The 15,447-nt window shown below is 40.4% G+C and overlaps 4 protein-coding genes across 5 annotated transcripts; 2 read left to right on the forward strand and 2 right to left on the reverse strand.

The window, feature by feature from the left end:
- Nucleotides 1-557: 557 nt before the first annotated feature.
- On the reverse strand, nt 558-1,609 carry ch25hl1.1 (cholesterol 25-hydroxylase like 1, tandem duplicate 1). The gene has a single exon (XM_020078566.2). The coding sequence runs from the start codon at nt 1,607-1,609 to the stop codon at nt 773-775; it is 837 nt and encodes a 278-aa protein (XP_019934125.2). The 3' UTR covers nt 558-772.
- LOC109648091 (uncharacterized) lies at nt 558-7,987 on the reverse strand. Of its 2 annotated transcripts, XM_020113899.2 has the most exons (13): nt 7,847-7,987; nt 6,621-7,229; nt 6,198-6,257; nt 6,059-6,111; nt 5,827-5,971; nt 5,330-5,712; nt 4,994-5,222; nt 4,766-4,880; nt 4,548-4,659; nt 4,347-4,458; nt 3,779-3,891; nt 3,574-3,646; nt 558-1,783 (listed from the first exon to the last, which is right to left on the reverse strand). In XM_020113899.2, exons 2-12 carry the CDS (start codon nt 7,215-7,217, stop codon nt 3,577-3,579), a joined length of 1,989 nt encoding a protein of 662 aa, XP_019969458.2. In that variant the 5' UTR covers nt 7,218-7,229; nt 7,847-7,987; the 3' UTR covers nt 558-1,783; nt 3,574-3,576. The 2 variants fall into 2 exon arrangements, with proteins under 2 accessions (XP_019969458.2, XP_019969444.2); XM_020113885.2 differs by lacking the exon at nt 558-1,783 and having other exon boundaries at nt 3,467-3,646.
- Nucleotides 7,988-9,612: 1,625 nt separating this feature from the next.
- Nucleotides 9,613-10,684, forward strand: ch25hl1.2 (cholesterol 25-hydroxylase like 1, tandem duplicate 2). The gene has a single exon (XM_020078850.2). It carries the CDS (start codon nt 9,717-9,719, stop codon nt 10,548-10,550), a length of 834 nt encoding a protein of 277 aa, XP_019934409.2. The 5' UTR covers nt 9,613-9,716; the 3' UTR covers nt 10,551-10,684.
- Nucleotides 10,685-11,635: 951 nt separating this feature from the next.
- tspan3a (tetraspanin 3a) lies at nt 11,636-15,414 on the forward strand. Its single transcript, XM_020078919.2, has 7 exons — nt 11,636-11,848; nt 13,164-13,355; nt 13,673-13,747; nt 13,930-14,031; nt 14,131-14,283; nt 14,390-14,473; nt 14,605-15,414. The coding sequence occupies exons 1-7, from the start codon at nt 11,786-11,788 to the stop codon at nt 14,695-14,697; spliced, it is 762 nt and encodes a 253-aa protein (XP_019934478.1). The 5' UTR covers nt 11,636-11,785; the 3' UTR covers nt 14,698-15,414.
- The last annotated feature ends 33 nt before the right edge of the window (nt 15,415-15,447 follow it).

Here is a 15,447-nt window from a genome sequence, read left to right on the forward strand (position 1 = left end):
GATAGATGGTTGGATAAATGTACTTTATTTTTCTGTTTTATTGGATCTACTCCAAACCTAAATGGGTTCTTCTTTGTGTCATACTCCACCAGCACCACGAACTTCCCTGTGCATAATTTAAAATTCCAACCAATTAGACTAATATAGCTTGAGTCGGTAAATTGAACATGTTCCAAAGTAGGAGTGAGCTTTAATTCCCCGTGTGTTGTGTTTGACCTCTGGGTGATAAGACTGACTAACACAGTTGTATTCCCTTGTTCAAAAGCTGCTTATACTTATAACTCAGTGGAATTTGAGAGGAGAGGAAATATCGCTGAGTCAAGCTTCAAAGATTTTCTATTATGTAAGACGATTGCGAGGAGAAGCTAGAACAGGAAGGGGTTTACAGAAATGTGCATGTACAGTACTTGGTCTGCTTGTTAACCGATTACTGTTTGTTACCTCACTGGAATGATGTGAATGATGTCTGACTTTGCAAAAAATACAGTAAAATGCAGGAGAATAATGGACCTAATGTGCAGATATTTACATGTAACAGACAGAAAAAATTGTGACAATTGCAATTAACAACCATTTTATTGAATCAAAAAACAAAATATACTTTTTCACACATTTTTCAATGAATTTCACAAGAAGTCTGCCTCACAAAGAAAACCAGGAGCAGCAGCAAGGAGGCAGCAAGTTTTACAAAATTATAGACAATGCAAATAGAAAAATAATGGAAACTGATCTAACAAAGAGACAATAACAAATAAACCATTATTTTCAGTTGTTACCATGATCTCACAATTTTTTTCTTCAGAGGAACGCTGGTGCCAAAGATGATGTCCCAGTGACTGAAGAAAGGAGCGTAGTTGCTGTTCGGCTTCTGGTGGTGCATGTCATGAGCCGGAGCACCACCCAGCAAACCAAAAGGCACCAGGTGGTTGAGGGTCCAGGGCAGGTCGTAGCCTATGTGGTCTTCCACGGACATCCAGATGCTGAGGACCGTGATGCACCATGTTGTCAGCGGGTGACACTTTAAAGCAAGAGGGTCCTGGTTGCTCCACAGTCCCACAGTCATCAGCTCTGGGATGCTGAGCTGCTCGGTCGACCAGGAGAAGGGCGCAGCATATTCGTGGTGGATGGCGTGGATCCAACGATAAAGCTGTGGATGCTTGTGATGTATGAAGTGCCAAATGTAGTACTGCGTGTCAAAGACGAGTAGCACAGCCAGTCCATCAATGAAAACCTCACACAGAGTAGGAGCCTCATGTGGCAGTGTTGGTGCAGGCAATATGAACATGCCGATTATTACAGATGGAATAACAAAGAAGATGTGGTTATACAGCGCCTTGCAGAAGCTCTTCACCATCATCCCCACTGTTGGCTGCCTGTCTGGTTGGATCTTGTACTGATACATGCAAGGCACCTTTTCTCCCAGCAGGTCCAGCAAAGCAAAAGGTATACTGAAGAAGAAATAACTGGAAAAAGCAAGTAAGACTGGGAAAAAAGGAGATGAAATGAGAGGCAGGTGGTGAAAAAGCAAATAATCCCAGAAAGGCTGCAGAAGCCTGTCTGAGGGTCTCAGGGGAAGGGGCTGCAGAGGCAGCACACTGATGTTCAGCATCTTGGTGCAAGTAGAACGAACACTACCGCTGCTGCTGCTGCTGCTGCTGAAAGTCTCATGATCGCCACAAAGTTCTGCCTTTATACAGTAGAGTCCAACAGAAGAGGCTTTGCTCTCATTTGGAGCAGATCAGCACTTTTCCCCCTCCTGGCAGCTCAATGTTGACATGCAGACCTTCAAAAGAAGATTAGCAAAAGCATTCAAGCACAAGCATTAGACACAACAAATTGATAAGCTTGAGACTCATGATATCAACCAGTACAGATGCATAGGACAAAGGGCAAAAAAACTTTTTGTAAAAGGGAAATATGGACACACTTCCACAATTCTCAGCTTTCTTATCCGAGTAGCACAATCGATTCTTATTTCGTTGAAGATACATTTCTCATTTTAAAACTAGAATGTCACTCAGTAGAAGTCATACCTCTAACAGTGCCTTTGTGAAACCACATTTGAATTCACAGTCTGGATTTTTTTATTTAAAAAAAATAAAAATCAAGATTCATGAATTGTTCTCTGATAAACAAAAATGTTAAACCCCACACATGTTAACCCTTAGATGCATAAGTGGGGTCAGAAATGACCCCGAGGGTTGTTATTCTTCAAAATCTCTGAAATTAAAAGTTTTTACACTTCCATATTCCAGGTATTCCTCATAAAACATGTTTGTGACTTGTGGCCATTTGAATTTTTTTAAATGTTTTTATACATTTTAACAAATTGCAGTTTTTGTGTCACTACCCCAGTTTTTCATAAGTGGGGTCAAAAATGACCCCAAGCATTTCCTACAGAATCTCAAGGGTTTGCTTTGAGAACCTTTGATTCTTACCAACTGTGACTGTCAGGATACATTTTCTGTCCCACTTACTCATCTGATGCCTGCAGTCTCACCAGCAGGAGGCCAGTTTGACACAGCAGCATACATGTAAGTATGATCTTCATTTATCAACTCCATGACTTTACTGTGATAGAGTATCATGTTGGTCAACAAAGTAGACACTAGTTAGCTAACTACAAAATAATGTAAGTAGTAATGTTAGTACTCTGTTAGCTAGCTTAGTAAGCCATCTGATATTACTGCATTTGTTGTGTAGAGACTCACTGTATTCATAATTCCTTGTAATAAAAGCTAACCTGTTAAGTAACCTATGATATGATTATTGAATATTGATTGGTGTGTGTGGGTGTGTGTGTGTGTGTGTGTGTACACACATGCATGTCTGTGCCTTTACTTACATATAAATGCACAGACATTTACTTAGATAGCTACATATTGATTTATAGTTTTATGTGTCATTGTCTGTTTTATGTTTTCTCATCTAGACTATCATGGCTACTTGGAGGCCAGCTAGGATACCCGAAGACCTTGCTCGAGATATGATCCTGAACGGATGGGATGAAGAGCCCATCGGTGGGATTGACGCGGGATCTGACATCTCAGCTGTAGAGGATCCAGATGCTGGTCCTCCAGACAGATGGACATACTAACAATAATTTTTGAAGATTTTTGATATTATTTGTTGTGGGAAATTTTTATAAAAAGTTATAAATAAGCATGTTAAATGTAAAATCAGTCTTTTGTTTACCCAAATATAATAAATATAATCACCTTTAACCAAAATTAAAGACATTTTTTAAATTCATTTTTGACCCCACTCATGGAAGAGTGTAGGTATTGGTCGTTCATGCATCCAAGGGTTAAATAAAGTGAAAAATCAAATTCCCTGATCTGCAAATCCGAGATTTGATGGGTTCTTCTTTCAGTCATGCCCTACTACACTTCACAAAATGTAATGTCTAATTTTGATTCAATCCACTACACAGCTTCCAATTTTAAATGCAGATCAGAATATTACATTAGAATGATCACAACATGATTTAATAAGGCAACACAAAATTTCATAGAAATCATGATTTGTGTATCATTATGTCAGTTCACCAATTAATACAATGCTCTTTTTCACCAGCTACTTCTTTTCACTGGCTGCCTTCCTCGAAACCGTTTTGTTGGTGTTGACGTATTTGTGGCGATCATTTCTAAAGTGAAAAGAAACAAAATCCTCTGATTAACTTTTTAACAACAGGAACGTGTTAATGTTTTAATGAGTAAAATATTTCGATTACTACTGGTATGTTTTCTTTAGTCATTTTATCGTTCAATAGAAGTACCTGTTCATTTTGGCTTTGTTTCTGCAGCCCAGTCCTCCCTCCCAGTGGCTGGTGCGAGCGCCTCTCGTCATCATGCTCCCACAGCTGATGCAAGGCCTCCCATTGCAGTACGGCTGGAACAAAAGACATGGTTGAGTTTATATTTTAAAAAAGGAGTGAAAAACCTCACATACATTCCTGCTGGGACTAAAATTCATGACTGAAAAAATCAAGATGGCTTTCTTTTTCTCTACTTTTCACCCTTTCACCAAATAACTTCTTAAACATTTTTTTTACTTATGCAGGTTATTGAAACAAAATGACTGATGACATGAAGGTGAATAATTAGGCTTACAAGTAAATGCAAATGTGAAATCTTTGGCTACAGCTTGTGACCTTTTTGAGATGTTCTTTGTAGTGAAGGTGGTGACATAGAGATTGTAACTCAACAATCTACATTTTGTAGAAAAACTTTGATTGTTAGATGAAAGCCGAGACTCTTAACTTAATGCTCTTTTCTAATGTTAATCTGAATGGGTGTTACCTCGGATACCTAGACTACAGATGTCACGTCATGTCTGTAATTAACCTGTTCTTTGGCACAGTAGCCACAAATCATCCTGGTGGCGAGTTCCATGGGGTGGTCCTGGTCCTCATCGTGGCACACGTCACATGGGTAAGCTCGGCCACAGCAGGGAAACCTAAGAATGTGGGAACACAGATTTCACCGACTTCTCCAAGTTCATCTCAGATATCAGAAACGAGGAGTTGGACACAGAAAGGATGTTACCTTAGCCAGCGATGGCTTTGTTTGTAATGTTTACATGCTCCTTTGTCTGGTAGTGGCTTCCCCTTTTGCACAGCAGGCTCTCTAATGGTCTTATAACTTACAGCACTTGAACCTGCACAAGGGGTGAGGGGGTGTGAGGCAACAATGGACCAAGAGTTAACTGTGGAACTTTGTTGCTGTAAAACCTTTGTTGATAACAACTGCAGATGAGCTCTGACCTGATTTTTCAGCGCGGGGCTGAATATACTGGAATCTTACACTCTCCGCCAGTATACTAAGTTTGGTGTGGCAGTGTTCACAGTTAAACTCTTTGGTTTGTCCATAGGAAAGATTCTGATTAGAAATAAAAACAAAAAAAATGATCAGAGCTCATCAAGTTATATTTTATCTTGTTGTGATTTCACAATGTTGATTTACACACGTGTTGGTTCAACATGTTTCAATACCTGGACAGGGCACTCCTGGGAGCAGCTGAGGCAGCCCACAATGAGTTCACAATCCTGAAGCACCAGGTCAGCAGGTGTAACGTTGCGGAGGTCCAGGTATCCCAGGACGTCGCTGTAATGGTGCAGCATGCAGGGCCTGAATGCAGCGTTGATGCTTGTACTGCACTTTTCACATTGAGCTGCGCATGCTGTCCGGCCATTGAGAATCAGGTCTGCTGTTACTTTACACCTGCAGACGTGACACAAACAGCACAGAGTCAGGTTAACACCCGAGGATCTGCTCTTACTCTAAAAAAACTGAATTATTGTTTTTTTCCTTTTGTTCTTTTTCTTTACCTATTACACTGAAGACAAACCGTGATCTTTCGGGCAGCTACGGTGGCTGTGTTCTCTCCCAGCCTCAGTCCCAGCACCTTCACCTCTGTGCCTCTGCGGGGATCACTGATCTTAATGTTCTCCACCAGATGACTGACTTCCTCCTCCTGCTCTTCATCACAGCCTGAATGAGGCAGCTTTCCTCCGTCCACTGCACTCTCACCTTCTGTCATCTCTAGTTTTCCTTCACCACTGGTGTCCCCATCTGCATCAGGAGCAGCAGTGGTGTCAGAGGCAGGCTCAGAGGAGGTGTCTTTCACTGATTTTTCGCATACTGTTGCCTGGAGCTCCTGGTACGGTATAAACTGCAGTCCAGCCTTTTCTACGTCAATGTCTTTTTTTAACTGCAAAAATTCAAAATTCAAATGTTCTAGTTGAAGCATTTATTTAAATGACAGTAAATTCAAAAGGAAGACACAACATCAGTCATCTGCTGTTCACACAGGCTGTAGTCTCACCTGCCTGGCTCCTTCGGTGAACAGTCTCTCCAAACTTCGATCTAGCCAGCGCAGAAAAGGCCGGAAGAGCAGCTCTACCTTTCCCCGGAGCAGATTGGTTGCATGCTTGGCCTGAAGCCACTCCAAAGATGCTTGTTGTGTATGTCTGCTCAGACAGGAACATTGTTAAAAAAGTGACTATAACTGTTATCAATCAACACCAATTGAAAATAAAGTGAAAATTATGTTTTACCTTGCCATAACTGCTGGCAGATCCTGATCCAATGGTATATTCAAAGTGAAAATCTGAGGAAAACATATCAAGGTTGTTAGATTCTGTTGTCTGTGTTAGTTACATGAAAACATTAAAGAAAAAACTTTATTTAATTTACCTCCTGTGGGTAACTGTCTGGGAAGCTCACCATGATGTCAATTTCTTTCAGATCAAAAGGCTGTGGGTCAGAATGCAGAGTGTCATAATATTTCCAGGATACATACTGTATTCATTCTAATGGCAAGCTATATTATAAACTACTTTGGGTCAGTGGTTTTAAATAGAACATTGGAATACAGAATATAGTTTCCCAATAACTTAGTCAAATGAGCCAAAATTGTTAATCACTGCTTTACCCAGTTTCCTTTGTAACAAAAGGACTTCATTCGTTCTCAGTTTGATCCAAATCCTTTGTTTTTCTGTGCTACTTCACAATCTCACTGAGGCTGCTGTGAGTGCTACATTTGTCTAAGTATTACATAATAAACATAGCTCGAAGGTCATGGAAGAGCTGAGATAGGAGGAAGAAGAAACTATGTACCCAGTCTGGATCAGTGGCCTCCACAGTCATCCTGTAAAAGGTTACTTTGCCATCACTTCGTTCCTGAATAATCAGCTGATCTTTGGGAAAACGCTTCTTCAGCTGCTTGATCTCTGTCTCACGTAGCTGCTCTGCCACGTCCTCAGTCAGGTCACACAGCTTGACCTCCTGGAAGATGCCGGGACGGGGCACTGGTTGCATCCTCTGAGCGGGTCTAATCTGATCGCCAGAAACAGGCAGGTCATCCACTGAGGGGAGCTGCGGTGGATGCCAGAAGCGACATCTGTCCTCCATGGTGCAGTGGCCGGAGAGAAAGTAGCGGCAGGGGCGGCGGCCTGCGGCTAGGGGACCAGCAATGGACTTGTTAGCGTGACAAGGCCTGGGCCCCACATTTCCACCAGGGTCCTGGTGGACATCTGGCTTGTTGGGTGTCCTGTTAGTTTTCTTCTCGTGAGCACTGGTGTCATCTCTTACATGCAGAAATTTACATCTGTTGCCAAAACTACAGTGCCTGCCTTGAGAGAAGAAGCGGCACAGCGGCTGGGTGCGATGAACTGGTTCTGATTCAGGTGCATTTCCTTCCTCACCGCTCTCCATTGTTACAAAAACCTGAATAAGAGAATACAGTGACACTGATTATTGAAATGCAATTACTTCTTCTGTTTATACACAAACACTAAGGAGCATTGTTGTGTTTAAATAGGCAAGAATCACCCCAAAATACCCCTAAAATGCAGGAAAAAACTCTCAATCCTTTAAGCTCTTTAAGATGAACTCATGTGGACATGAGTTGTGAACAGAGCGAATATGAATATCTAATTTGAAGGATCTGAAGAGAACCTAGGAAAAAGAAAGTCTGCATTATTTCACAAAAACCAAACAAAGGAAAGGGTGAATGTTGTTCAACAGGAGGATCTGGTGACCCCCTGAAGTTTATTATTAAGACCCCAGATAAGAAATCAAACTGCTGCATTAACATCTCCTCCAGCTGATATAAGCACAGGGACTAAGCCAAGTAAAAACACATCTGAGGGGGGCCATGAACAAGGGTGTCCACATACCTTTGGCCATGTAGCCTGTAAGCATAACATAATAGCAGTCAAACATTAGCTGCCTACTTAGCTAGCTAAACTTTACTAACAGTTGTCCAGGGGAACGATCTTAGCTCTGTTGTCACTTCATTCAAATCACTGATCATTAGTTATTGTTGAAAGAAATGACGTTACCTAAAATACACACAAGGCTCCAGGCAAGAGTTAATTCCGCGGAAAGATAAAACCATAGATTTGATGGTTTGATCGCGAGATGTCAGCTGGATGTTTACGTGCGTGTGAAGTGTAGTGATGTTGCGTCATTACGTATGATATGACGATTTGCTTTTTTACCTCTTTATATACAGTCTATGTTTTTTACCAATGATAAGCGAGGACCCGCCTCTACCTTGTCTTTGATTGGCTTACCGTCACGTAGCTCCCTAATTCTGACCAACCATCACGCTTCTTGCCCAAATGTGAGCCAATCAGAGCCAAAGGCCGGTCTTCGCTTTCCTCGGGTGGGAAGTGTGAAAACGAAAAAAGACCTTCATCGCCCTCTACAGTCTGGAGGGTCACTCTACACTTAGAACATTGAACTCAGCAGCTGAGAAAAGAGTCTCCTGTCTTATCCACAGACTGTAAATAAAAAGTTTCTTATCACACAATCTTTATTAGCAGGTGGAGTTTGCCTAGTCATACATGTTCAAAAGGTCCAAAGTCCCTTCCTGACCTGTGAAAACAATTACACAAGAAAGAATACACAACTATTCTAACAATATTTTCACATAAATGTAAATTAATGTTACTAAAAATTCCACTAATTTGGGGGCATGTGATTTGAATTTTCAGATGACTTTTGGAACTATGAGGTCTTTTGACTTGAAATGATGAGTTGATTGAACAGCTGAGAATTCTCTAAAAATGACTTAGGTTGACAATTCAACCTAAATTTACTCAACTCACACTTTTCATTTTCTTAAAAAGCTATATTTATGAGCTGTTCAAACTCAAACTGATCTACATTGCAGCTGGCCTAGCCCTTGTGTTCACAAGATCATTATAATGCTCAGAAAAAAGATATATTTGAATTCCATAATGAAAAATAACTGGGCAAACTCCATTTACTGTTAAAGGTCGTGTGATGTGATCTGAGAGAAGTAGTAGAACAGCCATTGAATGGACCAAGATAGCTGTCACAACACATCCTTCCTCTTTTGCAGAGTAAGACATCAGTAGGAGCCTGTTAATCTGCTGAGATGATAAATTTCAAAAATGAAAATGATGCAAAATGAAGCGGTTTTACTTCCTCATAAATTCATGAATCACTTTATCCATGTAATTCTTCATATTTTACATATTTTACATGAATATTATCCAAATTGTGACACATTAAAAAGGACATACTAGGTCCATCCATACTGCATCACTATAACTGCTCACTTGCGTAAACCTAACCTGTATTTGCATCCCTTTGTCTTTTTATATCACACTTCAGTATGTATTAATGTTTATTATATTATAATATATATTATATGTTCTAAACCTGACCCGTATTCATAATCCCATGTCCTTTTATACAATACTGCAGTTTATGTTCCTTAAATAATTTTATATAATCATGTATATATAATTTCTATCATTATAAGTGTGGCTTGTATACTTTGTGTCTCCTCCTCCAAAATATCCCTGTCTCCTTTTTACTTTCTCATTCTTGGTTGGTCTTTATGTCTTTTAATGACCAAGTGAACTACACACTCATTTCAGTGTGTTTGTACTTGTGTAAATGGAAAATAAAGTCACCTGAACTTGAACATGAACCGAAATATAGCTCTGACAGAAAGTTTGAGCAAAGTAGAATTACTCATCCTGAACAATTTATCATGTGTTGAGGGGGTATGAATAATTTGTTTCACTGAGCCGCCACTTGACACCACACAGTGAGCAAAGCACAAGCAGACACTCATTGTATAAAGTCTCTATCATAGTCGCTGTTTCTGGCTCAAACATCTACATCTCCATCCCACAGACAGTAAAGGATCCACCTTGTGATTTCTACTTCAGGATGAATTATATGGATGTCAATGCAGATCTCTGGATGAGCTGCTTGGGAAACGACTCTTTGCTGCAGCCTGTGTGGGACAGTCTGAGGCTCAACTACAGAGAATATTTGAGATCTCCACTCTTCCCCATTGTTCTGACTGTGTCTTCCTACTTTATCTTGTGCCTTCCTTATCTTGTTTGTGACTTCATGGGGGACCGGTGGGCCTGGGTCCTGCAGTTCAAGATCCAGCCCAGTCGACGGCCGACAGCCTCCACATTGCTGCACTGTGCAGGAGTCACTTTATACAACCATGTGTTCCTAGTGCTCCCAGCATCAGTGGCCCAGTGGGCATGGAGGCCACCAGTTGACCTCCCAGACCAGGCTCCGTTCCTGATGGAGCTGATAGCTGGAGTGATCAGCAATCTCCTGCTCTTTGACTTCCAATACTTCATCTGGCACCTGCTCCACCACAGGATCCGCTGGCTGTACGTCACTTTCCACGCCATCCACCATAATTACACATCTCCCTTTGCTCTGGCCACTCAGTGTCTTGGCGGCTGGGAGCTGGTCACGGTCGGCTTTTGGACAACCCTGAACCCTGTGATACTGCGATGCCACCTTCTCACTACATGGGCCTTCATGGTGGTGCACGTCTACGTTTCTATAGAGGATCACTGTGGCTATGATTTCCCCTGGTCGACATCACGTCTGATACCATTTGGCATTTACGGAGGGCCCAGCAAGCACGATGTGCACCACCAGAAACCAAACACCAACTTTGCTCCACACTTTAGCCACTGGGACAAAATATTTGGCACACATGCTGATGTCAGCTTCTCTTTAGCTATAAAATAAAAGCCTGTTGTGTTTTTAATGTGTCTGTTTGTTAGGGTTAGCATTGCTTGTCAAAATTATCAGGATATTAAAATGTAAAGAGGATGATTTTTTTCATGTAAATTGAGGCATTTTATTGTATTGTACATGTAATGATTTCCTGTAGATTTACGATAATGTGGAAATGTGTTCATCATATCTAAAAAAAACTAAGATTTTAAGTTTGTGCAAGACCTTAATTAAACAAAACCGTGTCTATCATCCAGTGTCTGGTTTCTTTACACTGAAAGTGATCCTGAGCTCTGGGCTTTCATTACATTCTTCTTCACATTATGTAATCCACCCCCCAACCCCCACATGCTTTTTGCACTCATGTTTTTGCTTTTATGCTTCAATGCATTGTTTGGATTATAAAAAATGTTGTGAAGGAGTAGAGCATGACCAAAGGAAGAACCTGTTATATTTTGGGTGTGGATCTGAGGATGCATGAGGATTATTTTTTCCCTTGTATTCAACCCAGAGACAAAATCTGGATACTTGATGAATCTCCATTGCAGATATGTCATGTATAAAGTCTGCACACTGATGATTTAATGACCACTGTTTTTTTTATACCTCCGATTGCAACTAGTATTGTTAGTGTTTGTTTATCTTGAGATTCTGTTGTTTAAATGTTTTATTTCATTGTATTCATTTGCTGCTTCTGCTTTGTTTCTAGATTCTAGTGGTCCATTTCATTGCTGCTTATCAGGACCTCGGTACATGGTTTTGTTCCGTCTCTCATGTTTTTAGAATGACAATAAATCTTGAATCTTATTGTAACACCAGTCCACCTCATATCATCAGTAATCCTAGACTGCTACCAATACGTCACGTGTTTTATTTATGTGGGACAGGAAGGTACAAGTCAAATTACAGGTCCCAGCACTAGATGCCAGCAAAGCACTCCTATTTCCATTTTGATTGAATCCAACACACTTTTAGTTTAGTTTTAATTTGATTTTTTTATTAAGCTGCATATATCTCTTCTAAAACCCAGAGAGTAGCTACAATGCAAAATGCAAACAGACCATTATGTTTAGAAGGTGAAACACTGAGTAAAGGTTAGTGTGTGCAGAGTGTCCTGGTTGTGTTGGTGGCGCTGTTGTGTCGCAGAGAGTCGGGACATGGAGTGAGTGTGTCTGGTGGAGACATGTTTGAGTAAGAATCCTGCACAACTTTCCAACACGTACAGCTTCCAATCCCCGGCGCTGAAGATGGGACAGTGCGGCATCACCTCCTCGAAGACGGTGCTGGTGTTCCTCAACCTGATTTTCTGGGTGAGTCTGCAGGTTTCTCACTGTTTGCAACGTGCGTCACAGCAGCAGCTAGCTAGCTAGCTACATGAAGCTAAGCTAAGCTAGGTGCCCTGTCAGCTGCTAGGCTAGCTGAGGCGATAAAGAGTGACAAAGCAGTGCAGTTATTGAGAGAAGACATGTTGGGTCAAGTTAGTCTTCACTGACATCGCCATTAAACGAGGCGACTGTCGTTTCAAAGTGACATCTTGTGACTATCGCTCCTCTGACACCTGAGCTGTGAGGAGCCGGTTGAAGTCATTGCACCAAACAGCAGAGAGACCACAGCGATGCTAAGCTAACTCAAAGTGTGTTGTAATGTCAACACTTGCATCATTTCGTTTTCCTGCAGGAGGAAGAGTTAAGAGACAGTTTCCTAAATAAATGCGAGAGACTGTCCCGGAGCAGGAACACACACTAAACATTCAGTTTGAATGAACACGCAGCTAAATGAAGTTGTGTCAAAGTGCTTATACATTAAAAACGTAGTTCAGTGTGAGGGTAACAAGTAAAGTCCTGGAGCCATGACAGCAATACACATGAGTGAGGTAATCAAATGAGAAACCAGGTAGAATGTAGCAAGGACGAAGAGTTTTTCTTTAAATGTATTTCATAAAATAAATGTAATAAAAACGTGTTATAAAGTATACAGGATAGTTAGCTGATAGACAGCTGAAAACAAACAGTAACTAATGACCAGCTAAGATTATTGCACATTAAACAAGTAGGTCACAAGATAAATCCACAGATATTATTTATTGCTCCATTTATAACTAGAAGGATGAAGATCTGTGTCTGGACTTCTGGTCTGTGATTATATCACCATAATCAATAATGCTGTGAGAAAACGTGGCTTCATACCAGGAGAGTAACACATTCTATTGACCAGTTTTGTTGTAGCAGACAGGAATGTATTTGTTCTACAATAAAAAAAGTTGTTTATAATATATAATATAATGTATGGATTAATATTACCTGTACTTTATGCAGTTATATATGTGAAAACATAATCTGTGAAGTAACTATATCTGTTAAATAAATGTAATGTAATGTAATAAAGTTCAGTATTTTTATCTGATTATCAAAAGTTTCAATATGGTAATACTCCGGTAGAGAAGTTTGTACTATTGTAGAGTTATGTTCAATATTATATTGCGTAATATAGGACCAGATCAAATCATACATTATCACAAGGCATTTAACAGATGAAAAACTGTATGGAGCCGCATGCATTTCGTTTTTGAAGGTGTTACTTCGTGGGTACGCTTGAATAAAATGCTGATGTTTCTGTCACCATCAGGCCGCTGCTGGCATCCTGTGCTATGTTGGAGCCTACGTCTTCATTACGTACGACGACTACGATCATTTCTTCGAGGATGTGTATACTTTCATCCCAGCTGTGGTCATCATTGCAGTTGGAGCCCTCCTCTTCATAATAGGACTCATTGGATGCTGTGCGACAGTGAGAGAGAGCTACTGTGGACTCACAGCGGTCAGTAAACCAGTTTTTAAATTAGTAGAAAAAAGTAGTGTTCACAATTTTAGGAGGATCTTGTGGAAGTGATTAATCAAAGATTAACTTTTAAGCATTTGAAAATGCAAGGTGTCACTTCGGGAATGAATTCGAAAAAGGTCTATAAGCACTTTGTTGTTTCACTGAGCACAAAACTGAAAAGGACAATGTAGGACTTAGTATGAAGAAGGGTACTTGTACATGCCAAATTGGCAGTGCGTGTTTGTTTACCCAAGCGTCTGTATTGTCTTTGTAAATATCTATGTTAAACTTAATCTTACACTTTCAATCCTTAGTTTGTGATTATTCTCCTGCTGGTTTTCGTGACGGAAGTGGCAGTGGTGGTTCTAGGATACATTTACAGGGCAAAGGTAAGGAAGACAAACACATCAGGAGATAGTTTGTTTTTCTTGGCATTGATTGACTCTTCTGCCAACACTAGATAATAATGCTAAGAGATAGGTGACCTAATTTAATCTGCTTGTGTTTGCCATCATGTTAAAGGAGGATGTGGTCACAAATGTGTTGACTCACCCCCCTAATCCATTGACAGGTTGAAAGTGAAGTCAATAGCACAATCAAGAAAGTGTATGATGAGTACAATGGCACCAATAGCAATGCTCAGAGCCGTGCCATCGACTATGTGCAGAGACAGGTGAGGACAGAAATCTCCTCTCCATTATCACCACCAACATAAAGGTTTTACCTGTGTGGCTTTTAGAATTGATGGTTTTAATTGTTGACAATTGAACAGCTCCAGTGCTGTGGGATCCATAATTACTCTGACTGGCAGTATACACACTGGTATGAAGAATCCAAAAACAACAGCGTACCCATCAGTTGCTGCAAAGCCAACATTGGAAGCTGCACGGGGTCCCTAACTCATCCTGAAGATCTCTACCAAGAAGTAAGGTTCTTTTTATATTAGTCAAGTTTTCATATTAAAGACTACTTCCTTTTAAAGCTGAATATCTTCATTCTTTCATACGTTTGAACATATTCTGTGTGTATAGGGCTGTGAGGCTCTGGTTGTGAAAAAGCTGAAGGAGATCATGATGTATATCATCTGGACCGCCCTGACATTTGCTGCCATCCAGGTATTTTAACTTTCACTTTGTTACCTCAGAGTTTTCACTATGTGCATTTTGCAGCGCACCATCGTTGCACAACTACAGTGAAGCGTTTCAAAGCTATAACACTAATCAGACATGTTGTCTCTTTCTCCTAGATGCTGGGGATGCTGTGTACATGTGTCGTGCTATGCCGCAGGAGCAGAGATCCTGCTTACGAGCTTCTAATCACTGGGGGCACCTATGCATAAAGGAGAACACATTCAATACCATAACACTCTCTGAGAATTTACATGTCTTCAGTGAGAGCATGAAAAAACATCCCCACACTAACCGCACTAAAGTTACTCACCATACCTTGCCCATTTTTTTCCAACAACAAAAAAAAGCATTTGACCAAAGTCTAATGGTCGATGAGATGCAGAAAGCCATCTTTGTTTCTGACGATGGCATCAGGGTGTTAATCATCATTCTTACCAAACTTTAAAGTCATCTACGGAGTAAGATATGAACAGGGTCATTTCTTCATACATTAGTTTGCACTGTGTATGGCTTTGAAATATTTTGTATTTAAACTTGTCATGTACTTGAATGAAAGAGTGTAAAATGTCACCCTGTACTTCCACTACTACTATTACTACTGCTTCTACTACTCCTCTTATACTACTACTTTAAGTTCTAATTATGACTTCTAGTTTCACCAGCAGTATTCTATCACTCCACAGAGTCAGTGGTAAAGCATTAAACATACCTGGTGTGGGATTAGCCGATCTTTCGTTTAAGAATCAAACCATGTAATCCCTTTTGGATATTTAAAGTACTCATACTGGAGACGAGATAGATTTGTTCCTGTTCAGTTGTTTTGTTTGTCTCTGTTCCAACAATCTCCTGGAGATAGTTATAGGATTTGATTTGCTGATTATATAGGACCTGAGAATGTAAATAAAATGTGAGGTGAAAGTTTGAAATGAAATGTTTTCTGGCTTAAGGATTTCCCAACT

This window comes from Paralichthys olivaceus, chromosome 7 (genome assembly GCF_024713975.1).
Source record: "Paralichthys olivaceus isolate ysfri-2021 chromosome 7, ASM2471397v2, whole genome shotgun sequence".
Classification (NCBI taxonomy): Eukaryota; Metazoa; Chordata; class Actinopteri; order Pleuronectiformes; family Paralichthyidae; genus Paralichthys; species Paralichthys olivaceus.

Coding starts and splice junctions, on each gene's coding strand:
- LOC109648091 (XM_020113899.2), bottom strand. CDS start 7,217: ATGGAGAGCGGTGAGGAAGGAAATGCACCTGAATCAGAACCAGTTCAT. Junction 5,713..5,826: donor TCACCGAAGGAGCCAGGCAG/GTGAGACTACAG, acceptor GAATTTTTGCAG/TTAAAAAAAGACATTGACGT. Junction 5,223..5,329: donor GTTTGTCTTCAGTGTAATAG/GTAAAGAAAAAG, acceptor TCACGTCTGCAG/GTGTAAAGTAACAGCAGACC.
- tspan3a (XM_020078919.2), top strand. CDS start 11,786: ATGGGACAGTGCGGCATCACCTCCTCGAAGACGGTGCTGGTGTTCCTC. Junction 11,849..13,163: donor TCCTCAACCTGATTTTCTGG/GTGAGTCTGCAG, acceptor TGTCACCATCAG/GCCGCTGCTGGCATCCTGTG. Junction 13,356..13,672: donor GCTACTGTGGACTCACAGCG/GTCAGTAAACCA, acceptor TTCAATCCTTAG/TTTGTGATTATTCTCCTGCT.
- ch25hl1.1 (XM_020078566.2), bottom strand. CDS start 1,609: ATGCTGAACATCAGTGTGCTGCCTCTGCAGCCCCTTCCCCTGAGACCC.
- ch25hl1.2 (XM_020078850.2), top strand. CDS start 9,717: ATGAATTATATGGATGTCAATGCAGATCTCTGGATGAGCTGCTTGGGA.